A 22,185-nucleotide genomic window follows, 5' to 3' on the forward strand; every position below is an offset into this window, starting at 1 on the left:
GCTGCGGCGGGGTTTCCATGGCAACCCGATCACGGATCTCAGTGTAGGGCCGGGTCTGGCGGCGCCGTATAGTGCGGAAGCGGGAGGCGGGACCTCAGCACAGCGCCGCCGGCCCCCAGGAGCTCGAGACCGGCTGCGGACATGCCTGGCGTGGCATGGTGCAGGAGGAACAGTGATCGGTGGAGAGCAGGTGATGAATAGGTGGCGCGAGGTGGAGAGTAGGTGATGACGTAAAACGTGCGCATGCGCACTCGTGTTTTCGGGACGGATCAGGGAACACGTTTTTTTTAGTGCGCATGCGCGGCTAGCATTTTATTATATTAGATAATGATTGGATATAGGGTTATTGCATTCTTAATTGTTGAGTCATTCAAAGGATAGACTCTGAATTGACTTCATAGTCATTAGTTAGTGGCATAAAAGCTTTAAATAAACAATAAACTTCCCTTCCGTGTTAATCTACTTTAAAGGTTAGGGGGAGAGGATACAGAAGATGGAGACAAAAATAGTAAAAAAAATCATCAGTTTTAAATTTAGGACCTTCCAAGCATTAGAGATACAGTAGTGTAAACAGCACAAATTGGTTTTGGGAGATGGGTCTAAGTCTGAGCAGATCAGTGTCTGTGAAGAACAGAATAAGACTTTAAAGAGAGGCCATATCACTCACCCACATATCCAATGAAGTAGTGCGCACTGTTGGGTTTCCCTCCAATCACTCCCAGAGACTGTGGTTGCATGAAGCATTGCTGCAAACAAAGAAGGATGAGAGACTCAAGCTAGGAAAAAAGGTGATATTCCACTCAAAGTAAGTCACAAAGAGCAGTGGGCAAGGTGATTTATAAGGCACGTCTGAACTCACCCAGTCACCAACATATTCAATTTAAGGATAAAACAAAAGGCTAGAGTCCCAAACTCCATGCACCCTCCTCAAAGTCAGAGAGGGCAACGGTTACCTTTAGAGTTTCAATGTAAGCTTCATTTATCTCGCTCAGTCCCAGGCGCAAGGGTATCAGTAGTATAAGAGGTTTCCATAAAGACAGCTTATCTTCTATTCTGGCTTCAGATGGGAATCCATTATGCAGTAGCTCCATGGAATGAAATGCTGCAGCTCCAGTACAGGCAACACTGGACTTACATAACCTCTCTGAGAGAAAGAGGGAAGAGGGTGGGGAGAAGGGGCGCAGAGGAAAAAAAAATTAAATGACTCTAAAAAACGAAAAGCCTTATTACTTAGGGCATAAGGTCAGCTGCAACATAATAGAGTTATCTCGAGACACATGGATTTCCTAGACTATGAGAAGGTAAAACAATTTCACTTAGGGCCTGATCCTGTATAGGATGCCTGGTCTCAGCAGCCGCCTAAGCGGCTTTTGAGAATTGCACATGGGCGTCCTTTACAGAATCACACCTAACCCCGCCTAACCACCTCGATTCTCTAACAGACATCCATATCACAGGTGCCATTTAGAGAATCGTGTTGCTGCTGAGCTGATCGCGTCAAGGGAATCTCCCTGCTGCGATCAGCTGAGCAGCAGTGGCAGTTAACCCCACCTCAGGTTGTCCAGCAGAAGGGATACCCATTTCCTCCTACCACCAACTCCCACCCCCCCCCCCCCCACGTTGTCCACGGCAGCAGGGATGCCCAATCCCTCCTGTCGCAAAACACTGAAACAATCCCCCCAAACACATGACCCTCCCACCCCCCTGAAGTCCACCCCCCAACCCACCAAGGCCCACTGGGACCCCCTCTCCACCTTTATAAGCAAGGCTGTCCAGAGGGATGCCTACTACCTCCAGCCGTTAGGCCCGCCTCTTCAGAATGGCAGGCCTTCCCTTTTCCGGTGCATCCTGGAATGCAGTGGGGAGGGGCCTGACTGGCCCAGGTGCCTAAGGCCCCTCACATAGAAGGGGATTTAGGCACCTGGGCCAACCGGAGTCTTAGGCCTCCTTCCCAGTGCATTCTGGGATGTACTGAGTATGGCCTAAGACTCCGATTGGCCAGATCCCTAAGGCCATAGACCCCTCACAAAGATCAGAATACCAATGTGCATACCTGTCTCCAAAACATTAGCACCTGGTATAGGAAAGCCTAGTAGAGATCCACACAGTAATTAGCCTGGTGGGTGTGCTAGCAACATAACATAACATAACAACACAACATAAAACTCAATTTCTAGACTGCATAACCATAAAGTCCTATGCGGTTAACAAAATATTAAGTAATAAACTACAACTGAGTATGGAACTAACAACAACAACAACAAATATAGAATGTTAATTACCCAAAAATCTAGAGAACAGTCAAGTTTTCAATTGTTTTCTAAAATGTAAATAAGAAATGGAAGTCAATAGTAAATGCTTAAAATCTTTATCCCAAGTTGTTGCCTGATAGGAAAGAGCACATTCATGATACTTTTTGAATTAACAGCACCTCATGGGTGGAAAGACAAAAAGAGCATGAGATCTCCTGGAGTGCCTTTGAGTTGAAACAACGAAGAAATCAGCTAGGTAAGATGGTGCATGACCTATAGAAACTTTATAATAAACACAACCCACAAAAATAATGCGTGCTTCAATAGGCAACATGCAATTCTCGATAAAAAGGAGGTGTTTTTTCTCATTGTGTTTAATCTCTCATCCTTCCCTCTTATTCCTTTTTGTACCTGTAAGTCTACATGTTTTGTTGACCCCTCTATTTTTATTTTCTACTTTTATTTTAATAATATTTGATAATTGTAAACCGTTTAGGTATATTTTGTATAAACGTATATCAAAGATTAATATAAACTTGGCATGCAATCAAACTTCCCCAGGCCAAATATGAGTCTAACTACAGCATTCTGAATAATCCGCAATCTAGAAAAATTTCTCTTTACGCCTGCTAGATAGACAATGTTGCAATAGTCTAGATAACTTTGTACCAGAGATTAAACCAATAATTTGAACAACGAAATGTCTAAATAAACTCATAGAATGTAAAAACCCTTCTGTACAACAGAGTCTACTTGATTTCTCAAGGTTAAGTTTTGATTGAAAGTCACACCAAAGATTTTGATAGAAGAATACTGAGTAGCATTTAAAGTCAAAGAAGTTTCCAGATGGTTTTGTCGTGGTGAAGAAAAAAAAAAAAAAAGAGGAGTAGCAAGTCCTATAAACAAAAAAAGAGGAGTAGCAAGTCCCATAAGCCACTCTAACTACTACATTTACTACTGCCATATAGGTGCCACCTACAGCCTTAAGGGCTATTGGGGAGATTGCCATAACCTATAAGGGAGCTCTGGTGAGGTGTTTATCGGGCACCCTATATGAGAAGTTCACAGCAGTGCCTTCTAAGGTTTGTTTGGTTTTTTTTTCTAAGGTGCCCCACTGCTCTGTTGCCTTGTCTTGTTCTGGGCGTTTGGGGACATGGACAAAATTTTGGTATTAAATGTGGTATAAAGATAGACATCCTGGTGGTCTGGGCATCCCAATGGCCTGAACATCTACAGAGGATTAAAAAAAAAAAAAAAAAAAAATTCTGGACATATGGTGGTTTCCCTACTTTAGACGTCTAGCGTCATACATCCAAATTGGACTTAGACTATGTTTTGAAAATGCCCCTCCATGTATTTATCCTAGTATGACACATACAGAGGGTCTAGTTCCAATATGCTGTACATTTCTTTTTTGAACATAAGGTAGTAGGCAAGAGATTTAGGTGAAGAGGTATGTTTTTATTGCTTTCCTAAAGTTCAGGAGCCCTTCGAGGGATCTGATTTGTGGGAATAGTAGGTTCTAGTAGTTTGGTAAGAAATGGGAGTAGGATTGTCATCTTGCATTCTGCAGTTGAAGGGCACGACCAGGAGGTGTTTGGAGGCATCTGGTTCTGTTTGTTTGGAGCGGAATGCTCTGTTCGGTACATATGGAAGAAGTTTGGTTGACATATAGCCTGGTGCCATGTTGTGCAGGGATTTGTATGCTAGCATCAAGCCCTTAAAGATGCAGCATTTTGTTATGGGTAGACAATGGCCTGATGATAGAGCCTGGGAGGCCGGAACATGAAGATTCGTGGGCATGAAGATTCGTGGGCATGAAGATTCTTTAGAAGTCTGATTGCTACATTTTGTACACATTGGAGATGGTCTACATTAGTGGTGCCAGATTCACGATTCGAATCGGTTCACTAATTCACTTCGGATGAATCGATTCGAATCGATTTAAAACACTAAAAAATCGGCTTTCCGATTCGGACCCTCCCCTCTCGCCCCCTAAAGGTGGCCAGCCGCTGCTGCACCTGATTTAGAGAGCGAGGAGGGAGGTCAGTTGGTAAGTGCTGCTGTGCTGCTGTCTGGCTTCCCCCCCTGGCGTCCAGTTCCCCCCCCCAGCATCCGATTTCTCATCCTGGTGTCTGGCTTCCCCCAGCCTCCCCGCACCGTTTACCTTATAGGTGAAGCCTGCAGAGCAGATCGCGGTACTAGCGTCTTTGCAAACTGCTTTGAGGCTGTTTCCTCCGCTGCAATCCTGCCTCTGACGTCAGAGGAGGGGCAGGACCACAGCAGAGGAAACAGCTCAAAGCAGTTTGCAAAGACGCTAGTACTGCAATCTGCTCTGCAGGTTTCACCTATAAGATAAACGGTGCAGGGAGGCCAGGGGGAACACGGAGGCCTTCCCGGGGGGGGGGGGGGGTTGCGCAGTCCTTCGGGGTGGGACAGGCCTTGGGGGATGCAGGCCTTCAAGGGGGGGGTGCAGACCTTCAAGGGGGGGTGCAGACATTCAAGGGGGGCAGGCCTTCAAGGGACAGGCAGGCCTTCAAGGGGAGACAAGCCTTTAAGGGGGGAACAAGCCTTCAAGGGGGGCAGGCCTTCAAGGGAGGGACAGTCCTTCAAGAGGTGGGCCAGGCCTTCAAGGGGTGGGGGACAGGCCAGGGATGGTGGCATAAGCCTTCAGGGGGGACCGGCAGGCCTTCAGGGGAGACAAGCCTTCATGGGAGGAGGGCCCTGCTGTACAAGTACACGAAGGGAGGGAGGGAAGGGGGGGTGTTTCAAAGAGATGTGCATATGCCGTGGGGGAAGAAACAATGGGTCTAAAAATAGAGGAGAGGGAGAGAGATGATGGACAATGGGATTTAGGGAGGGACGGAACAGAAAGGGAGAGAAGTTGGACACAAGGGATGGTGTAGAAGGGGGGGATAGAGATACTGGATAGGAGGGTAGTTGGGAAAAGAAAGGGAGAGATGGTGGACCCTGGGGTAGTGGGGAAGAAGGGAGAGATGCTAGATGAAAGGGTAGTTAAGAAAAGGTGGATCTGTGGATGGAGACGAAAAAAAAAGTAAGATGCTAGACCTCTGGGGGAGGGAAGGGAAACAGAAGGGGAGGACAGAGATGGCAGATGGATGGTTAGCAAGGAGAAAGAAGAAGAAGGAGACCCTGACAAGCAAGTTATCGGAAGACAACAACAAGATTTGAATAATGATCAGGACAACAAAAGGTAGAAAACTAATTTTATTTCTGTTTTGTGATTACAATAATGTCAGATTTGAAACGTGCTATCCTGTCAGAAGCTGGTGTGTTAGACCGCAAAACGTGAGCTAGGATTTATAGAGAGAGGAAAAGTCTCTTTTGTTTGTTTTATTTTGTTTACACTACAGCGCCAGTGTGGGTTAGGAAGAAGGCAAAGGGGGTGGAAGAGGCTATAAAATAAACCCACCCAGGATGTTTGAAAAAAAACACCCAATGGGGCAGGAAAATTTGAATCGAAAAATCCCAATTCAATAGGATGATCGAATCGAATATTTTTTTTCCTGAAATCGGGCAGCACTAGGTTGTACAATATTTCCTGTGAGGACGTTGAATATGCACATTGCCGTAGTCCATGCAGGAGAGGACGAAGGCATACAAGAATTAGGTGAAGTACAGATATCCAAGAAGTAGTTCCATTATTTTCTGGAGTTGTCGCAGGTAGTAGATTGAGGTAGAGACACATCTGAGAGATATGGTTGGAAAGTGGTAGATTGGAGTAAGGAGTATCCCTATGCTGGTGTGCATTTGTCTTTTGCAGTTATGGTACAGTAGAATCTTAGCTAACCAGCATCAATCAACTGGCACCTCAACCAACTGGCAAAAAAATTGCCAGCCCAAAAAAAGTCTCCCATGCTCCTCAGCTAAAACCCTCCAAACAACCTCCCGAAGCAGAAACTGTCCCTGACACTCCCCTCCCTCTCTCCGGGCCTGAGGCAGCAGTGGCAGCCCATCCTGACAACCACTTCCCTACCCTTACTGAGGCAGTAGCAGCAGCCGGTAAACAGAAGAAGTGTCATTACAGGCTACTTCCGGCCAGCTCCAGCAGGGCCTTTCTTCTGCCATGTTGGAAGTAATGTGGCAGAGGAAAGGCCCTGCTGGGGCTCACCAGAAGCAGCCTGTTTATGGCGCTTGTTCTGTTCACTAGCTGCTACTACTGCCTCAGTAAGGGAGGGAGAGGGATTGTCTAGATTGGCTGACACTGCTGCTTCAGGGCCAAGGGAAGGAGAGTGGGCTGTCAGAATCAGCTGACACTGTTGCTTCAGGGCCGAGAGGAGAGTGGGTTGTCAGGATTGGTTGACGCTGCTGCTTTGGGGCTGAGGGAGGGAGGGGAGTTTGTCAGGATTGGCTGCTGCCTTAGGCCCGGAGGGAGGGGTTGTCAGGATAGGCTCTGCTGCTTAGGGGGCCGGAGGGAGGGGTGTTGTCAGGAACAGCTGCCTGCTGCTACAGTATTTTTTATAGTAACTCTCAAGCAACCAGAAAACAGTTATCTGGCATAGTGCTGCCCGATTCAGGGAACCTTTTTTTTACCCGATTTGATTGGCCCATTCAATTGATTTTTCGATTTGATTCGCTTTTCCTGCCCAATGGGGTTTTTTTTCAAACGTCCTGGCAGGTTATTTTGTAGCCTTTTCACCCCTCCCCCCCCCCAAATTTGCCTTCTCCAATTCCACGCTGGTGCTATGGTGTAAACAAAATAAACAAAAATAGACTTTCCCCTCTGTTAGGTCCTAGCTCAGGGTTGCCCCCAACTTTTGGATTGCAAGCTACTTTTATAATGACTAAGTCAAATGACTCTACCAACAATAAAATTTAAAAAAAACACAACAGCACACCTGAAAGGCAGAAGAAAATGTTAATTATTCATATTCCGGGTTTTTTCCAAGAGGTACCGGCAGATGTCTCTATGCAACTGTCACCTCAGTAACAAAATACATAAAATAGACAAATACACCCCCTCCCTTTTTACCTAACGCCACAATAGTAGGTTTTAGCACAGGGAATTACGCTGAATGCTCGTGCTGCTCTCAATGCTATAGGCTCCCTGCGCTAAAAAACGCTATTGCGGTTTTAGTAAAAGGGAGCCATAGTGCAAAATATAGACAGCAGATATAAATTCATCAAAACCGACACATTTTGATCACTAAATTGAAAATAAAATCATTTTCTCCTACTTTGCTGTTTGGTGATTTCATGAGTCTCTGGTTGCACTTTCTTCTTCTGACTGTGCATCCAATCTTTCTTCCTTTCTTTCAGCCTCCTGTATGTTTCCTTCCTCCAGACCTCATTCTCTCCCCCAACTTTTTCTTTCTGTCTCCCTGTTCCCCCTTCTTTCTATCTCCCTGTCTGTCCCCTTTCTTTCTTTCTCCGTGCCCTCCCCCAAGCCACTCGGTTTGCTGCCACCGCCATCGGGGAACAGCCCCCAAGCCACCGCTGTCCCAAGCTTTCCCTGCAGAAGTGTCACGCTGACCAGCATTCTGCTCCCCTGACTTCAATTCTGACGTAGGAGAGGAAGTTCCAGGCCAACAAGGCATTTCTCCTCATTCCATCCAGCCTGAGCCCCATCTCTCCTTGATCCAGCATTTCCTGTCTATGTCTGCCAGAATTACCATTCCACCTATTTTCCAGCATCACCCTTCTTTGTGTCCATCTCACCTATATCCCTATCTCACCACTTTTTCAGAATCTTCATTTGTCTCTGTCCTTGTCTTTACCCCATGTTCACCATTTGCCCTTTCAATGTCTTTATCTCCCCCACCACACACACTTTTTCAGCATTACTTCTCTCTATTTCACCTCCTCTTCATGTCCCCTCTGTATCTCTATCCTTATTCAGTAGGTCCTGCATACTCTTTCTCTTCTTTGTGTCACTATCTCCATTTTCAGCTTTCCCCCCTTTTCCTTTGTTAATGCACCCTGTAGCCAGAATCTTTCCACCCTCCCTCCACTCCGGCCCAGCCCAGTATGAAATATTTCCTTTTGTTTCCCTCCGCTCTCTCTTTCTCTCTCTTCTGCTCTCTCACCCACGAGTCCTGCATCTGGCCCTCTCCCTTCTACCTGCACCTGGCAAAACCCCCCTGCTCCGCGACTCTCTTAAGCAACTCGTTAGCAGCGGTGATCAAGACAAGCTGCCGACATCGAGGCCTTCCCTCTACGAGTCCCGCCTTTGTGGAAAAAGGAAATTGAAACAAGCGAGACTCACAGAGGATAGGCCCCGACGTCAGAAGCTTGTGTCGATCGCTGCTGCTGAGTTGCCGAAGAGAGCCGTGGAGCAGGGGGTGTGGCCGGAAAGCAGGTAGAAGGGACGAGGGCTGCTGGAAGAGGTAGAAGTTCCGGAGTATGACACCGACCCGGGCCAGGATTTCTTTTTCAGGCTGTTGCTGCTGCCGCCGCCAAGCCACACGCCCCATTTCTCCAGGAAATTGTCCAAACCTTTTTTAAAACCAGCTACACTATCTGCTCTTCCACAGCCTCTGGCAACGCATTTCAGAGTTTAACTATTCTGAGTGAAAATAAATTTCCCTCTTATTGGTTTTAAAAGTATTTCCCTGTAACTTCAACAAGTGTTCCCTAGTCTTTGTACATTTTTACCGGAGTTGAAAAATTGATCACTCGTACCCATTCTACTCCACTCAGGATTTTGTAGACTTCAATCATATCTCCCCCCTCAAGCCATCTTTTTTCCAAGCTGAAGCGCCCTAACCTTTTTCAGTCTTTCCTCATACGAGAGGAGTTCCATCCCCTTTATCATTTTGTTTGTTCTTCTTTGAAACTTTCTAGCGCCACTATATCTGTATGCCTTTGTGGTAAATGGTATGTGGGCCAAACTAGAAGGACAATTAAGCTCAGAATTGCTCAACACTTGAGATATCTAAGGCTTGGTAAGGTTGATATGCCATTGGTTAGCCACTGGGTTGAGGCAAGTTATCAAGTGAGTGGTTAGGTTTGTAGTACTGATTCATGTACATAAGAACATAAGATTTGTTGCTGCTGGGTACAGGACCAGTTGGTCATCGTGACCTAGCAGTCCGCTCACGCAGCAATCCTTAGGTCAAGACCAGTGCCCTACTTGAGTCTAGCCTTCCCATGTATGTTCTGTTCCAGCAGGACTTATCCAACCTTTTCTTGAATCCTTGAAGGGTGCTTTCCCATGCAACAGCCTCTGTAAGAGAATTCCAGATTTCTACCACTCTCTGAGTGAAGAAGAACTTCCTTATGTTTGTACGGAATCTTTTCCATTTTAACTTTAGCGAGTGCCCTCTCGTTCTCTTCATCTTGGAGAGAGTAAACAATCTCTCTTTCTCTACTAAGTCAGTTCCATTCAATATCTTGAATGTTTTGATCATGTCCCCTTTCAGTCTCCTCTTTTCAAGGGAGAATAGGCCCAGTTTCTCTAGCCTTGTACGGCAACTCCTCCAGTCCCTTAACCATTTTTGTCGCTCTTCTCTGGACCCTTTTGAGTAGTACTATGTCCTTTTTCATGTACGGCAACCAGTGTTGGACACAGTATTCCAGGTGGGGGCGTACCATGGCCCGGTATAACGGCATGATAACTTTCTCATATCTGTTTGTGATCCCTTTCTTAATCATTCCTAGCATTCTGTTTGCCTTTTTTGCCACCACCGCACATTGCGCGGATGGTTTCATTGACTTGTCTATAAGTACTCCCAAGTCTCTTTCCTTGGGGCTCTAAACCGGACATCCTGTATTTGAGCATATGATTTTTGTTACCGACATGCATCACCTTGCACTTACAGCAAACACAACAACAAAGGTGACTAATTGGTGTTCAGTCTCTTTTATTGTGATGGACTCGACACGATCGTGTTTCGGTCCATAAGGGCCTGCCTCAGGAGTCTTGTTGTAAATCAATTCATGCAATTCTCATAAACTTCTCAACACCTGCTTTAGTAAACTTTGGCTGAGGTAAGCTACTTCTGGTTCTAGGAACTGGTCTGGCTTCTTTACAAGGTTTCCTCTCCAGCTTGGGTTGATTCAGTGGCTGCCAGCCCAAGCTGGAGAGGAAATCTTGTAAAGAAGTCAGAGTTTACTAAAGCATGCTTCTGGTATATTGGATATATCCTCTTCAGTAAATACAGATGCAAAAAAAATGTGTTCAGTTTGTCCACGATGGCTCTGTTCTCCTTTAATACTCCCTTTATTCCATTGTCATCTAACAGCCCCACTGTTTCTTTTGCGGGTCGTTTCCTCTTAATATATTGAAAGAACGGCTTAAAAATTTTTGCCTCCTTGGCTATTTTTTCCTGGTAGTCTCTTTTGGCCCCTTTTACCGCCTTATGGCACTTGCTTTGATGCTTGTGATTTTTCCAGTTTTCGTCCGTTATTGTCCTTTTCCATTCCTTAAACAAAGTCTTCTCGTCTCTGATCGCTTCCTTCACTGCTACAGTGTTCTTTTTCCTCTCGGAACCCTTGTTGATATGCGGTATATATAGATTTTGTGCCTCGGTGACTATGTCCATAAAAAGGGACCATGTTTGCTCTAGTGTATTTACAGTGCTTAACCTCTTCCTAATCTTCTTCCTCACCTTGACTCTCATCCCTTCATACTTCCCTTTTCAGAAGTTCAGTGCCGTGGCAGTCGTTCTGGATCGATTTTTTGTTCCTGTGTCTAGGTTGAAGTGGATCACTGTTTCCCAGCGTCCCTTCTACTTCTATACCTTGTGTCGGTCCTGTAGTCCATTTAGAATTAAGTCCAGAATTGCATTTCCTCTCGTATTTTCCTTGGCAAGTTGTTCCAAGAAGCAATCGCCTACAGCATCCAGGAACTTGGTCTCCCTACTGCAGCTGGAGTTGCCTAGGTTCCAATCTATCCCCAGATAATTGAAGTCATCCATGATAACTGTGTTGCCTCCCTTGCATTCGTGTTTAATCTTGTCCGTCATTTCTCTATCAGTCTCTTCGGACTGCCCTGAAGGTCTGTAGTAGATGCTGATCTTCGTATCCGTTCCATTTGTTCCTGGTATTTTGGCCCATAGAGACTCTACCTTATTGTTCGTTTCCGGCGTGTTCTCTCTGGTAGACTCAATTCCCTCTTTTATGTATAGGGTAATACCCCCACATTTTTGTCATACTCTTGTCTCTGAGGTATAGCTTGTATCCCGGTAGTACAGTGTCCCAGACATTGTCTTCATTCCACCATGTTTCCATGATGCCGATGAATAGGAGAGGGAATGTGACTGATGTGTTATTACATAAAGAACAGTGGCTGATCCAACAATGGAAAATTGTTGAACCAGCAGGATTAAACAAGGAGGTGGAGTGACATGTGTTATGAGGAGGAAAGTGACAGGTGGAGATAATTTAGGTAAATGGAGGCGAGTCTATATAAGGCAATGAATAGTGGGAAGGTGTAGTCTGTCTTTAGTTTGGAGGAGGAGGGAGTTGCTACATATGTTTTGAACTGCATGCTGCTGCTGTTGTTATATGATAAGATGAACTATGATAAGGTAAATTTAATTCATATATGTTGAGATAGTTATGTATAAGTTAAATTGTAGAGTATTAGGATAATAAGCAGATAGAACCACACTAGTAAATTGAAATTTATTGCAGAGGTGAAATAATTCAGTGAAAACCTGAAGCAGTTCTGGCTCTTGAAGATGCTGATCCAGCGAAACACAGCCCTGTGTTGGGCCGACTGAACAACATGATTGTAGAGTCCAATGGTGATATCAGAAAGCATCCTATGTAATAAAACCCTAGCGGCGCATGCGCACTCCTATCTGCGTGTTCCATTTTCCCTGATCCGTGAGGTGTATGTCTGTGGCGGCAGGAGTGCGCATGCGCGAGTCCCCAGCCTTCCAGCACTGGCCGCCAGTGCTGAACTCCCTGCCCTCTTGCGGCAAAAAAAACAGTAAGTTTTTCGTGGTCTCCCATCCCTTCCCGACGTCTGACCCCTCTTCCCTTCCCGCGGTCCAGACTCCAAATCTGTCTGCAGCACTCTACACACGTTGCTTTGGGGCCTTCTACTGCCCTGATTTGCTCTGCCGCATCTCTGATGATGTCATCAGGGACTTGCCAGAGTAAATCAGGACAGTAGAAGGCCACGAAGCAGTGTGTGTAGAGTGCTGCAGACGCTGCTAGAGTCGGCAGGTTTGTCAGGACCGCGGGAAGGGAAGGAGGGGGGGGGGGCAAGGGACTAAGGGAGCCGGCCAGACTTCTAGCACCCGTTAATGTAACGGGCTAAAATACTAGTAAACTATAATCATTATGGTTGAGCAACATAAGACTGCGATAACAATTTGCAATACAGCAAGAGAGCGTGTGATAATTTTAACAATGGGACAATGTGGTGTTGAAAGGAACAAACTGAAAAGGCTTTGCTCCAGTCCAGGTTTTCTGGCCCAATGGGGTATTCCTGTTGGGCTATTTTACAAAGAAAATGGTTGTGTAGTGTGATTTGTGTGGTTTGGTAATATGTTATTTAAATCAGTGTGATATAAATATATTTATTATGTGGGAAAATATATATATATATATATATATAATAAGTGCAATAGAAGGCTTCTTAAAGTTAGTACGTATTTATTGTTGAGTTAGCTGAAACCATTTTAAGTGATTTAAAGCCCTGTTTGTATTAATTGGTAATCCAAGAAATACAGGATTATGGCAGCAGCAGCATGGGTTTCTAAATCAGGACTCCCACAGGAGAGAATATTGGAGTTATTAGGTGGGAACAAGTTGTTTAAAGTAGAAGAATATGATTGAGGGGGGGGAGTAGTGGACTGGTAAGGGGTTGAGAAACTTCATATGTATTTAATTAGAATAGAGTTGCATTTTGCTACACTTGTGAAGTACTGTCATCTACAAAGAGCCAAGGTTTTTGGACAATACTGATTATGTTCAGAGGTGGAATGCAATATTAACACAATGCTCTATAGATTTAATGCTATTGATCATTGACGTGTTGGATAAGAAAATCCAGGAAGCCCAGGGGAAAGAAAAGGAAAAATTAGATCAAATAAAGGAAACAGTAGGTGGTGAGGAATTTGAACAAAAAATAACTGAGTTTAATCAACAGATGGAAAAGTACAGGATATTAAGCAGCAGAAAATTAGTTAAATTGAAAAGAGATGAATATGATTATACATAAAGGTACGTGTACCAATGGATGAGTAAATCTCACAAGTCTAGGAGGAAAACTGTAGGTACCAAAAATTAATGCATATTAATTTAAGTGCATCATCATCAGAGGATCTCCAGTCTACAGGGAGCTCTACTGGGGAACCCCAGGGAGTTCAGACATACCTCAGGATTTTTTACGGGTACCCAGAAACAGAATCAGAAAATAACTGCGGTTCAGTCCAAAGTAGTGAAAACACGCCGGAAGGCACGAAACCCATAAATGTAATCAATTTGTCAGGGAGAACTTTAACTCAATCTGATATCTCGGTCCTGCAATTGGGTTTGTCGTTCATACCGACCCATCCATACGATTCATTTATGACTTGGACCTATCTTTATAAATTTTTCTGAAAATTAAGATTGACGGTTTACTTTGGAGATCCCCAGGATGACGCACAAGAATTAGAACCTAAAACATTTGTGCATAAATATAAGAGTAAATCCATTTGGTTACCCTCAGGTAGTAATGATCCCGTGGTAGAGACTTTCCAGAGTATGGTTTTACAAGAACTTGATGTGATTGAGGCAACAGAATTGGGTGACTAAAGTAATTTGTCCAAAGTACAATGGGCAGCACTGAAAGAATTACAATCTGATTTATCTATAGTTGTGACCAGGACAGATAAAGGGGGAGCGGTGGTGGTCTTAGACAGAGATGCATACATACTAGAAGCTAACCGTCAATTGTCTGATAGAGAATATTATCGGGAGTTCGCAGATTTTGATCCCACCACAGAATTTGGTAGTAGAACTTTGGCTTGTTTAAATAGTGCCAAAGAAAATGGGATTATTTCCTTAAAAGAATATAAATACCTGGCAGTTGAATATCCCAAGGTACCAAGCATCTACTTTATACCTAAGGTGCATAAAAGTTTAACAGACACCCCGGGGCGCCCGATTGTGTCTAGTCGAGGGTCCCTATTTCAGCCCTTGTCTCAGTTTTTAGATTTTTATCTACAGGAAGCAGTTCATCAGATCCCTTCTTATATTGAAGAATCCACCCATTTACTTAATGAACTAAAAGGTTTGGAAATAGAAGGGTCTATCATATTGATAATCTTGGATGTAAAGGTATTGTACATGAATAATTCCCATGATGTGGCCATAGGATTGATAAGACAAGTAGTGGGCCATCTAGAGATTCAGGATGCTTTAAAAACATTTCTGGGGGACATTAGTGAATTAATAGTAAGTTGCAATTACTTAGAGTTTAATAGCAAATATCATTTGCAAACTAAGGGTGTTTTGATGGGGGCCACAGTGGCCCCCACGATTGCATGCTTTTACATGGCAAGGTTTGAGCAGCTATATATATGGGGGTCTATGTTCATGGAAAATATAGTCATCTGGAAACGATTCATAGATGACATTCTGTTGTTGTAGTCAAGTTCAATGGATGCCTTACATAGGTTTCTAGGGTATTTAGAGAGTTGTGACCCGAATATTTCCTTTCAGTCCATGATCTCCACATCTCATATTGTTTTGGATCTTCAGATTTCCAAAGTAGAACATCAGCTGGAGACTTCTGTCTATAGGAAAACAACTGACCTTAATACTAGTCATCACCCTTTAAATTTGAAGGATAACGTCCCTGTAGGGCAGTTCCTGCGACTGAAGCGGTTGTGCTCTAGTTCACAGGAGTTCTGCCGCTAGGCAGATGCTATGAATCATAGGTTTCAGCAACAGGGGTATCCCCATCAGGTTATTAGAGGGGCAAAAATATACTCATGAGGGAGTGTTTATTGATGAGGTCCGTCAGCGTGACACGAGTATTACCTGTGTGTTGCCTCACTCACATCAAGCCCAACAGATTCATATAGTAATTCCCCGGTGCTGGCCCATTCTGAGTTTACATTCTCCATTGCAGGGACCTCCTCGGTTTGTATTACCTGGGGGAGGAATTTGTCAGAATTACTGACTACCGGGAGGGGACCTATTAGAATACAGAGGCTCTCACAGGGCACTTCAAGTGTAATGCTTGTGTGTATTGTGATTATGCCATGGAATGTGATCAAGTGATGGTACCCTCTTTCAGGTGATTTCAGTTGCGAGCCTACACTGATTGTAACAGACCAATAATGTAGTATATGGCATTAAATGCCCTCCATTGTGGCAAATGATATGTGGCCAAACTAGAAGGAAAATTAAACTCAGAATTGCTCAGCACTTGAGTAATCTAAGACTTGGTAAGGTTGATATGCCATTGGTTAGCCTCTGGGTTGAGGCGGGTCATCAAATGAGTGATGTTAGGTTTGTAGTACTGATTCATGTGAATTGAATAGGGAGGGAATGTGACTGATGTGTTATACATAAAGAACAGCGGCTGATCCATCAATGGAAAACTGTTGAACCAGCAGGATTAAACAAGGAGGTAGGAGTGGCATGTTGTGATGAGGAGGAAAGTGACAGGTGGAGATAATTTAGGCAAATGGAGGTGAGTCTATATAAGGCATATGCATGGTGGGAAGGTGTAGTTCAGTGGTCTCAAACTCAAACCCTTTGCAGGGCCACATTTTGGATTTGTAGGCACTTGGAGTGCCTCAGAAAAAAGAGTTAATATCTTATTAAAGAAATGACAATTTTGCATGAGGTAAAACTCTTCATAGTTTATAAATCTTTCCTTTTAGCTAAGTCGTAATAATAATATTGTAATTTATAGCTAAAGAACATATGATCAAGAAACTATTTTATTTTACTTTTGTGATTATGATAAATATACCGAGGGCCTCAAAATAGTACCTGGTGGGCCCCATGTGGCCCCCGGGCCGCGGGTTTGAGACCACGGATGTAGTCAGATTTTTAGTTTGGAGGAGGAGGGAGATTGCTACGGAGGTAAAAAAAAAAATAAAAAATAAAATATAAGTGCAATAGAAGGCTTCTTAAAGTTAGTAGGACTATATCTTTCTTGGGATAAGAAGACCAGAATTGAACCCAACACTCCAAATGAGATCGCACCATGGAGCGATACAGGGGCATTATAACATTCTTAGGGTTCCTTTTACTAAGGGTGCACTGTGTGTTTTTAGCGCACCACAAGATTAGCATGCGCTATCTGAAAAATTACTGCCTGTTTAAAAGGAGTCGGTAGCAGCTAGTGCACGCTAAGTGCTCAGTAAAACCGCTAGCGCGTCTTTGTAAAAGGAGCCCTTTAGTCTTGTTAACTATCCTTTTTAAAAATAATTCCTAGCATCCTGTTGCTTTTTTTGGCTGCCGCCACACATTGGGCGGAAGGTTATTTATTCGTATTGTTTACGATGACACCCAGATCCTTTTCTTGGGTGCTAACCCCCAAGGTGGACCCTAGCATCCAGTAACTGTGATTCAGGTTATTCTTCCCAATGGCACCACTTTGTATTTGTCTACATTAAATTTCATCTGCCACTTGATACCCAGTCCTTCCAATTTCCTAAGGTCTCGCCTGCAAATTTTTCACAATCCACACATGCGTTTTAACAACTTTGAACAGTTTAGTGTCAACTGCAAATTTAATCACCTCACTTATCGTTCCAATCTCCAGATTATTTATAGATAAGTTAAATAGCATCAATCCCAGTGCAGACCCCTGTGGCATCCCACTGTTTACTCTCCTCCATTGAGAAAAATGATCATTTAACCCAACCCTCTGTTTTCTGTCCGATAACCAATTCCTAATCCACAAGTAAACTTTGCCACCTATCACATGACTCTTTAATTTTCTCAGGAGCCTTTCATGAGGAAATTTATCAAAAGTTTTCTGAAAATCTAGATACACTATATCAACTAGCTCACCTTTATCCACATGTTTATTCACACCTTCAAAGAAGTCAAGCAAATTAGTGAGGCAAGATCTCCCACAGCTGAACCCATGCTGACTCCATCTCATTAAATGTTTGTGTACGTGTTCCACAATTTTATTTTTTTATAATTGTTTCCACCATTTTGCCTGGGACATATTCAAAATAGAAAATAAAATTATTTTTTCTACCTTTTGCTGTCTGGTAATTTTATTATAGAAACATGATGGCAGATTAAAGGCCAAATGGCCCATCTACGGTAGTCTGCCCTGGCTCTGGTTTCTGTTAATTCACATCGCCAGGGTCTCCTGCCCATTTGACATTTTTTTCTTTCCCTATGCTCCACCATCCGTCTCTGTATTTTCCCTTCCACTGCCATATCCAACATTTCTGTTTATTTCCACTGTCTACCATCTCTCTCTCTGCCTTGTGCCCTGGGTCAAACCTCTCTATTCCCCTCCATGCAGCATCTCTTCCTTCCTTCCCTCCATTATCATGTGCAACATTTCTTTCTCTTTCACCATGCACCTTCTCTCCCTGCCCTCTACCCTATGTCCAACATTTCTTCCTCCTCTCCACCATATGCAGGATTCCCCCCTTTCTATCTTGCATCTCTCCCTTCCTCTCCTCCAACCCATATCCAACAATTCATCCTGTCTCCTCTCCCCCCCTGCACAGCAGCTTTCTATCCCTCCTATTCCCCTGTGTAGCAGCTTTCCATCTCTCCCTTCCATCTCCCTGTGTAGCAGCTTTCCATCTCTCCCTCCCACCCCCTGTGCAGTAGCTTTCCATCCGTCCTTCCTATCGCCCTGTGCAACACCTCCCAACCGACACCATCCACTGTGAGATCTGACATATGGGCCTCCAAAAGCAGCAGCAGCTGTAGCAATGGCCAGCAAGAAGAGGCAGCGCTCTGAATAGGTTGCTTCTGGCCTGCCCTGTGCCAGGGCTTCCCTTTTCTGCATTATCAGTGATGCAGCAGAGGAAAGGCCCTGGTGGGGCAGGCCAAGAGCAGCCTGTTCTGAGCGCTGCCTCACCCTGCCGGCCACTGCCGCTGCTGCTTTAGGAGACCTGGAGGTATCAAGACTCATTGAATCGGTGAATCTGACTTTTTTTTTTGGATCTGGCATCCACCAATCTCCATGGGTTCCGGATAGCTGAGAGTCTACTGTAGTTGATTCCCAAAGTAGAGAGGGGTGGGTGCAGTGCTCTTTTCGAATCCAAAGGAGTTCTGTTTTGGAGGCATTCAGCTGCATTTTGTTAATAGTCATCCAGATTTTGATTTCTGAGAGGCAGTTTTGTGATCTGGGCGTTGCGGATTTTGCCCAGTGGTAGATACATTTGGATGTTTTCAGTGAAGAAGTGAATCTGGATTTGGTGTTTATAGGCTATGTCTAGGATGAGTTTAATGTAGAGATTAAATAATAGTGGGGATAGTAGAGCCTCTCGTGGAACACTATATTTGATTAATTTTAGTTTTGATAGTACCGTGTTGAGTACTATGTTTTGAGATCTATTACTCAGAAAGTAAGTGAACCAGCATAGTGCAGTGTCTTGGATGCCAATTTCAGAGAGTCGTGTAATGAGTGGTTGGTCAATGGTGTTGAAGGCTGCGCTGAGATCTACTAGCACCAGAAGGATATCATTACCTTTATCCATGAGTTTCCAGCAGTTGTTGATGATGTCAAGAAGGATGGCTTCAGTACCATGGAATTTCCTGACTGGAAGGTGAATAGGGCTCTTTGTTTGTCAATGAAGGAGTGTAATTGGTTACTGGGGGTTTTTTCCCCAGGATCTTGGAGATAAAGCATAGGTTGGATATGCTAGGGTCAAGCATGGTTTTTTTTTTAGGATTGGTCTGATGATCACTGATTTCCAGTTTGTGGGCACTGAGCCTGAATGCAGAAAGGTGCTGATGAGAGGAAGGATGGAGTTTACAAAGGGATCACATGAGTGGAAGCAGACCTCCCGACTTTCCTTGCTAACCTGCTATTAAACTGCTGACAAAAATAGTGAAAAGAGAATTTTTCTCACCTTATAAGCCTGCTGGTGCTACTGGCTGAATGGCAGTGAAATCTCAGCATCTGAAGAAGGACAAGGTGGAAGCTGCCAGACACTAAAAATGGTGGATCCCCCTGTGCAACCGCTGTTGTCTGTATGCTTGGCCCTGGACAGCAGAAATAATCTAATCTTTGATTTTTATACCGATTTCATCCCAACAGGAGGGCTTCGACTTGGTTAACAAAATATTAATAAAATTATACAAGAGATTAGAACAGAAACTATATCTTTTAGGCCAGAATTTTATCTTTTATGATTGATTATTTGAAAAAGGATCATTAGTAAATTTATGAAATAAATATGTCTTCAGTACTTTACGAAAAGTGGGTAGATGAGAGAGAACTCTAATTATAGAAGAAAGGTCATTCCAAACTTTTACAAATAAAAAAAGAAAATGATCGACAAATATTGGCCATAGCTTTTATTCCTTTAACAGCCGAAGTCACAGTGGCTGTAGAAACCGCTCTTGAAAAGAAGCTGCAAACGCTATACGATCGGGCTGAGGAAGCCCATGAGTGTTTGGATAGTATGGACTTGCAACAGAGAGTGAACTCCTTGGAGGATGAGCAGGCCTCGGCTTAAGGCCCTGTGGTGGCACTGCAGAAAAAAATTGGCAGACCTGGAGGCAAAGCTCGATGATTTGGAAAATCACTCTAGGTGGAATAACCTCTGCTTTGTGGGCATACCAGAGACATCAAAAGATGGAGAGCTAGTGCAACTGTTGGAAACTTGGTTGATGGAGGCGATCAGCTTTAATTCTCAGCTGGGCCTAGTACGTATTGAGTGGGCACATAGAGTGGGACCCCAAAGGCAGCCAGGGGCCATTATCATCTGCCTTCTATATTTTGCCCACATTCAAGCCATTTTGAAGACTCCCCGATCCAAGTCCACACTTAACAGCGCTGGTCACAAAGTGTTGTGTTTTCCAAACTATTCTTCTTTGGTAGTGGCAGCATGGAAAAAGTTTGTACCGGTGTGTTCTGCATTGGTGAAGAAAAAAGATCTGGTTCTCTCTATTCTATCCAGCCAAATTGTGCATCCATTTTGAGAGCAAAGACCACTACTTTGAAGAGGCTGGCAAAGCACCGTGACAAACACCCTGCTCAGTTTTGGGAGTGGTAGACTTTGGTTTCTGGACTCATCTTGCAGTTCTTGGCCCATTGCAGTCCTATGCAATCAGGGCCCTTTGAGATAGGCTTCAGCTTTCTGAGCCTATCAGTGGTTTGGGGTTTCCCCTTTTTGTCTGGGAGCACAGGTTTGCTTGGTCGGCACTAAAGCCCTTATTTTTGGCCATTGTATTAATGTGTTGATATCTTTAATGACCATGTTGTATGGCTATTTTGTATGGTAATTTCTCTTTGTTGTGTTCAAAGAAAGGGGTACTAAGAGTGACTTGCCAGGGGGGAGGGATTGTGTTTTCTTCCTAGGTGCATTGGGGTGTGTGGGGGGGGGGAGTGGGAGAAGAGGTAAAGCTAAACAACTTTGGGGAAGGGGTTAGAGAAGGGGGATCAATTTTTAAAGCAAAGAAGCAGAGTTTTGTGTCTGGGGAGGGTAAAGGCTGGGATGCCCTCTTCCTTTTGGTTTCAGAAGCTTGGGATGGTGTTCCTTTTGCTTTCTTTCTGAGTTAAGGTATGGTTAAAATCATTTCAAGAAATGTGGGTGGCATAGGCTCACCCATCAAGCAAAGCAAAATTCTTCAGGTCTTGAACAGACACAAGGCACAGGTTGCTATGCTTCAGGAGACTCATTTAGACTCCGTGGAGCATGGGAAGTTGTGTCATTGGTGGGTGGTGGATTTTAAAGAGGAGCTCACCACAACTAAGAAGGCTGGGGTGGTTATTTTTATTCTGGGAGGGTTTTCAGGTTATTAAACACTCTGTAGTGGCGGAAGCAACTGGCTGATATGTTCTGGCACATATCTCCCTTAATGGGAAGGAACTGATTTTGGTCAATGTTTATGGTGCTTATGTTTATGAGAAGAGATTTTATATTGCTCTTATAAAGGCGGTTCAATCCTATGGAGACATTCCTGTGGTCATGGGAGGAGACTTTAACACTGTGTTTGACCCACTTTTGGATATTGGCAGCATAGCTCCAGTGAACTATTCTCAAGGGGGGTGGATTGGTATGCGACATATTAGAATTACTAGATGCTTGGAGATTCTTACGCCCCGCAGAACGGGATTATACTCATGTGTCAAGGGCACATTGAACCCAATCGATAATTGATTATTTCTTACTGTCGACTTCCTTCTCCTCTCAGTTACACTCTGCAGGCATAGGCCCCCTTTGCGTCTCGGATTACGCATTCATTTGGCTAAAAACTGAGGCTAGAAATCACATTGGAAATTCCCAAAGTCTCTTTACCATGATTTGAAATTTAGAGAATTTCTCCTTGCCAAATGGAAGGAATACGCCTCTCAGCCAACTTTATTTTGGGAAGTTGTCAAGACTGTGTTGCGCAGTGAAATAATTTCATATTACATGTATAAAAAAAGCTTTGATGGCAGAAATATGCAGATGGAAAGACAGGGTCCGTGTTACCGATCGACGCCCACTCCATCAGCAAAGCAGAATGGCTCTCCTCTTAGGCCACACTAAACCAGCTGCTTCATGATAAAGTGAAAAAAATCAGCCCAATATTATTGCTATCAGTTATATAAACATGCCAATAAACCAGGGTCCTTGTTGGCCAGACTGATTGCAAAGGAACAGGGTTCTAGGTGAGTCTTACAACTTTGGTCGTCTTCGGGGGAATTTGTTCGATCTGATGAGGATATCCTTAATGCGTTTAGAGACTTCTATGTCAATCTAAATACTCTGCCTTCTGAACATCCCTTAGATAGTGATATGTATCTGTCTAACTTAACTTTACTTTGTATTCCGGATCATCAACAAACCATTCTTAATGCTACCATTTCTGAGGAGGA

General features: G+C 44.0%; 1 protein-coding gene across 10 annotated transcripts in view; it reads right to left on the bottom strand.

The window, feature by feature from the left end:
• ATG4B (autophagy related 4B cysteine peptidase) overlaps positions 1-22,185 on the bottom strand; it is a 669,563-nt gene that overhangs the window by 253,795 nt on the left and 393,583 nt on the right. For all 10 annotated transcript variants that reach the window (XM_033957652.1, XM_033957647.1, XM_033957650.1 and 7 more), the window contains 2 exons: positions 954-1,144; positions 668-746 (listed from right to left, as the gene is read on the bottom strand). In XM_033957652.1, the coding sequence (XP_033813543.1) occupies positions 668-746; positions 954-1,144 (270 nt within the window). The remainder of the gene's footprint in view (positions 1-667; positions 747-953; positions 1,145-22,185) is intronic.

Source organism: Geotrypetes seraphini, chromosome 9, assembly GCF_902459505.1.
Source record: "Geotrypetes seraphini chromosome 9, aGeoSer1.1, whole genome shotgun sequence".
In the NCBI taxonomy this organism is placed as follows: domain Eukaryota; kingdom Metazoa; phylum Chordata; class Amphibia; order Gymnophiona; family Dermophiidae; genus Geotrypetes; species Geotrypetes seraphini.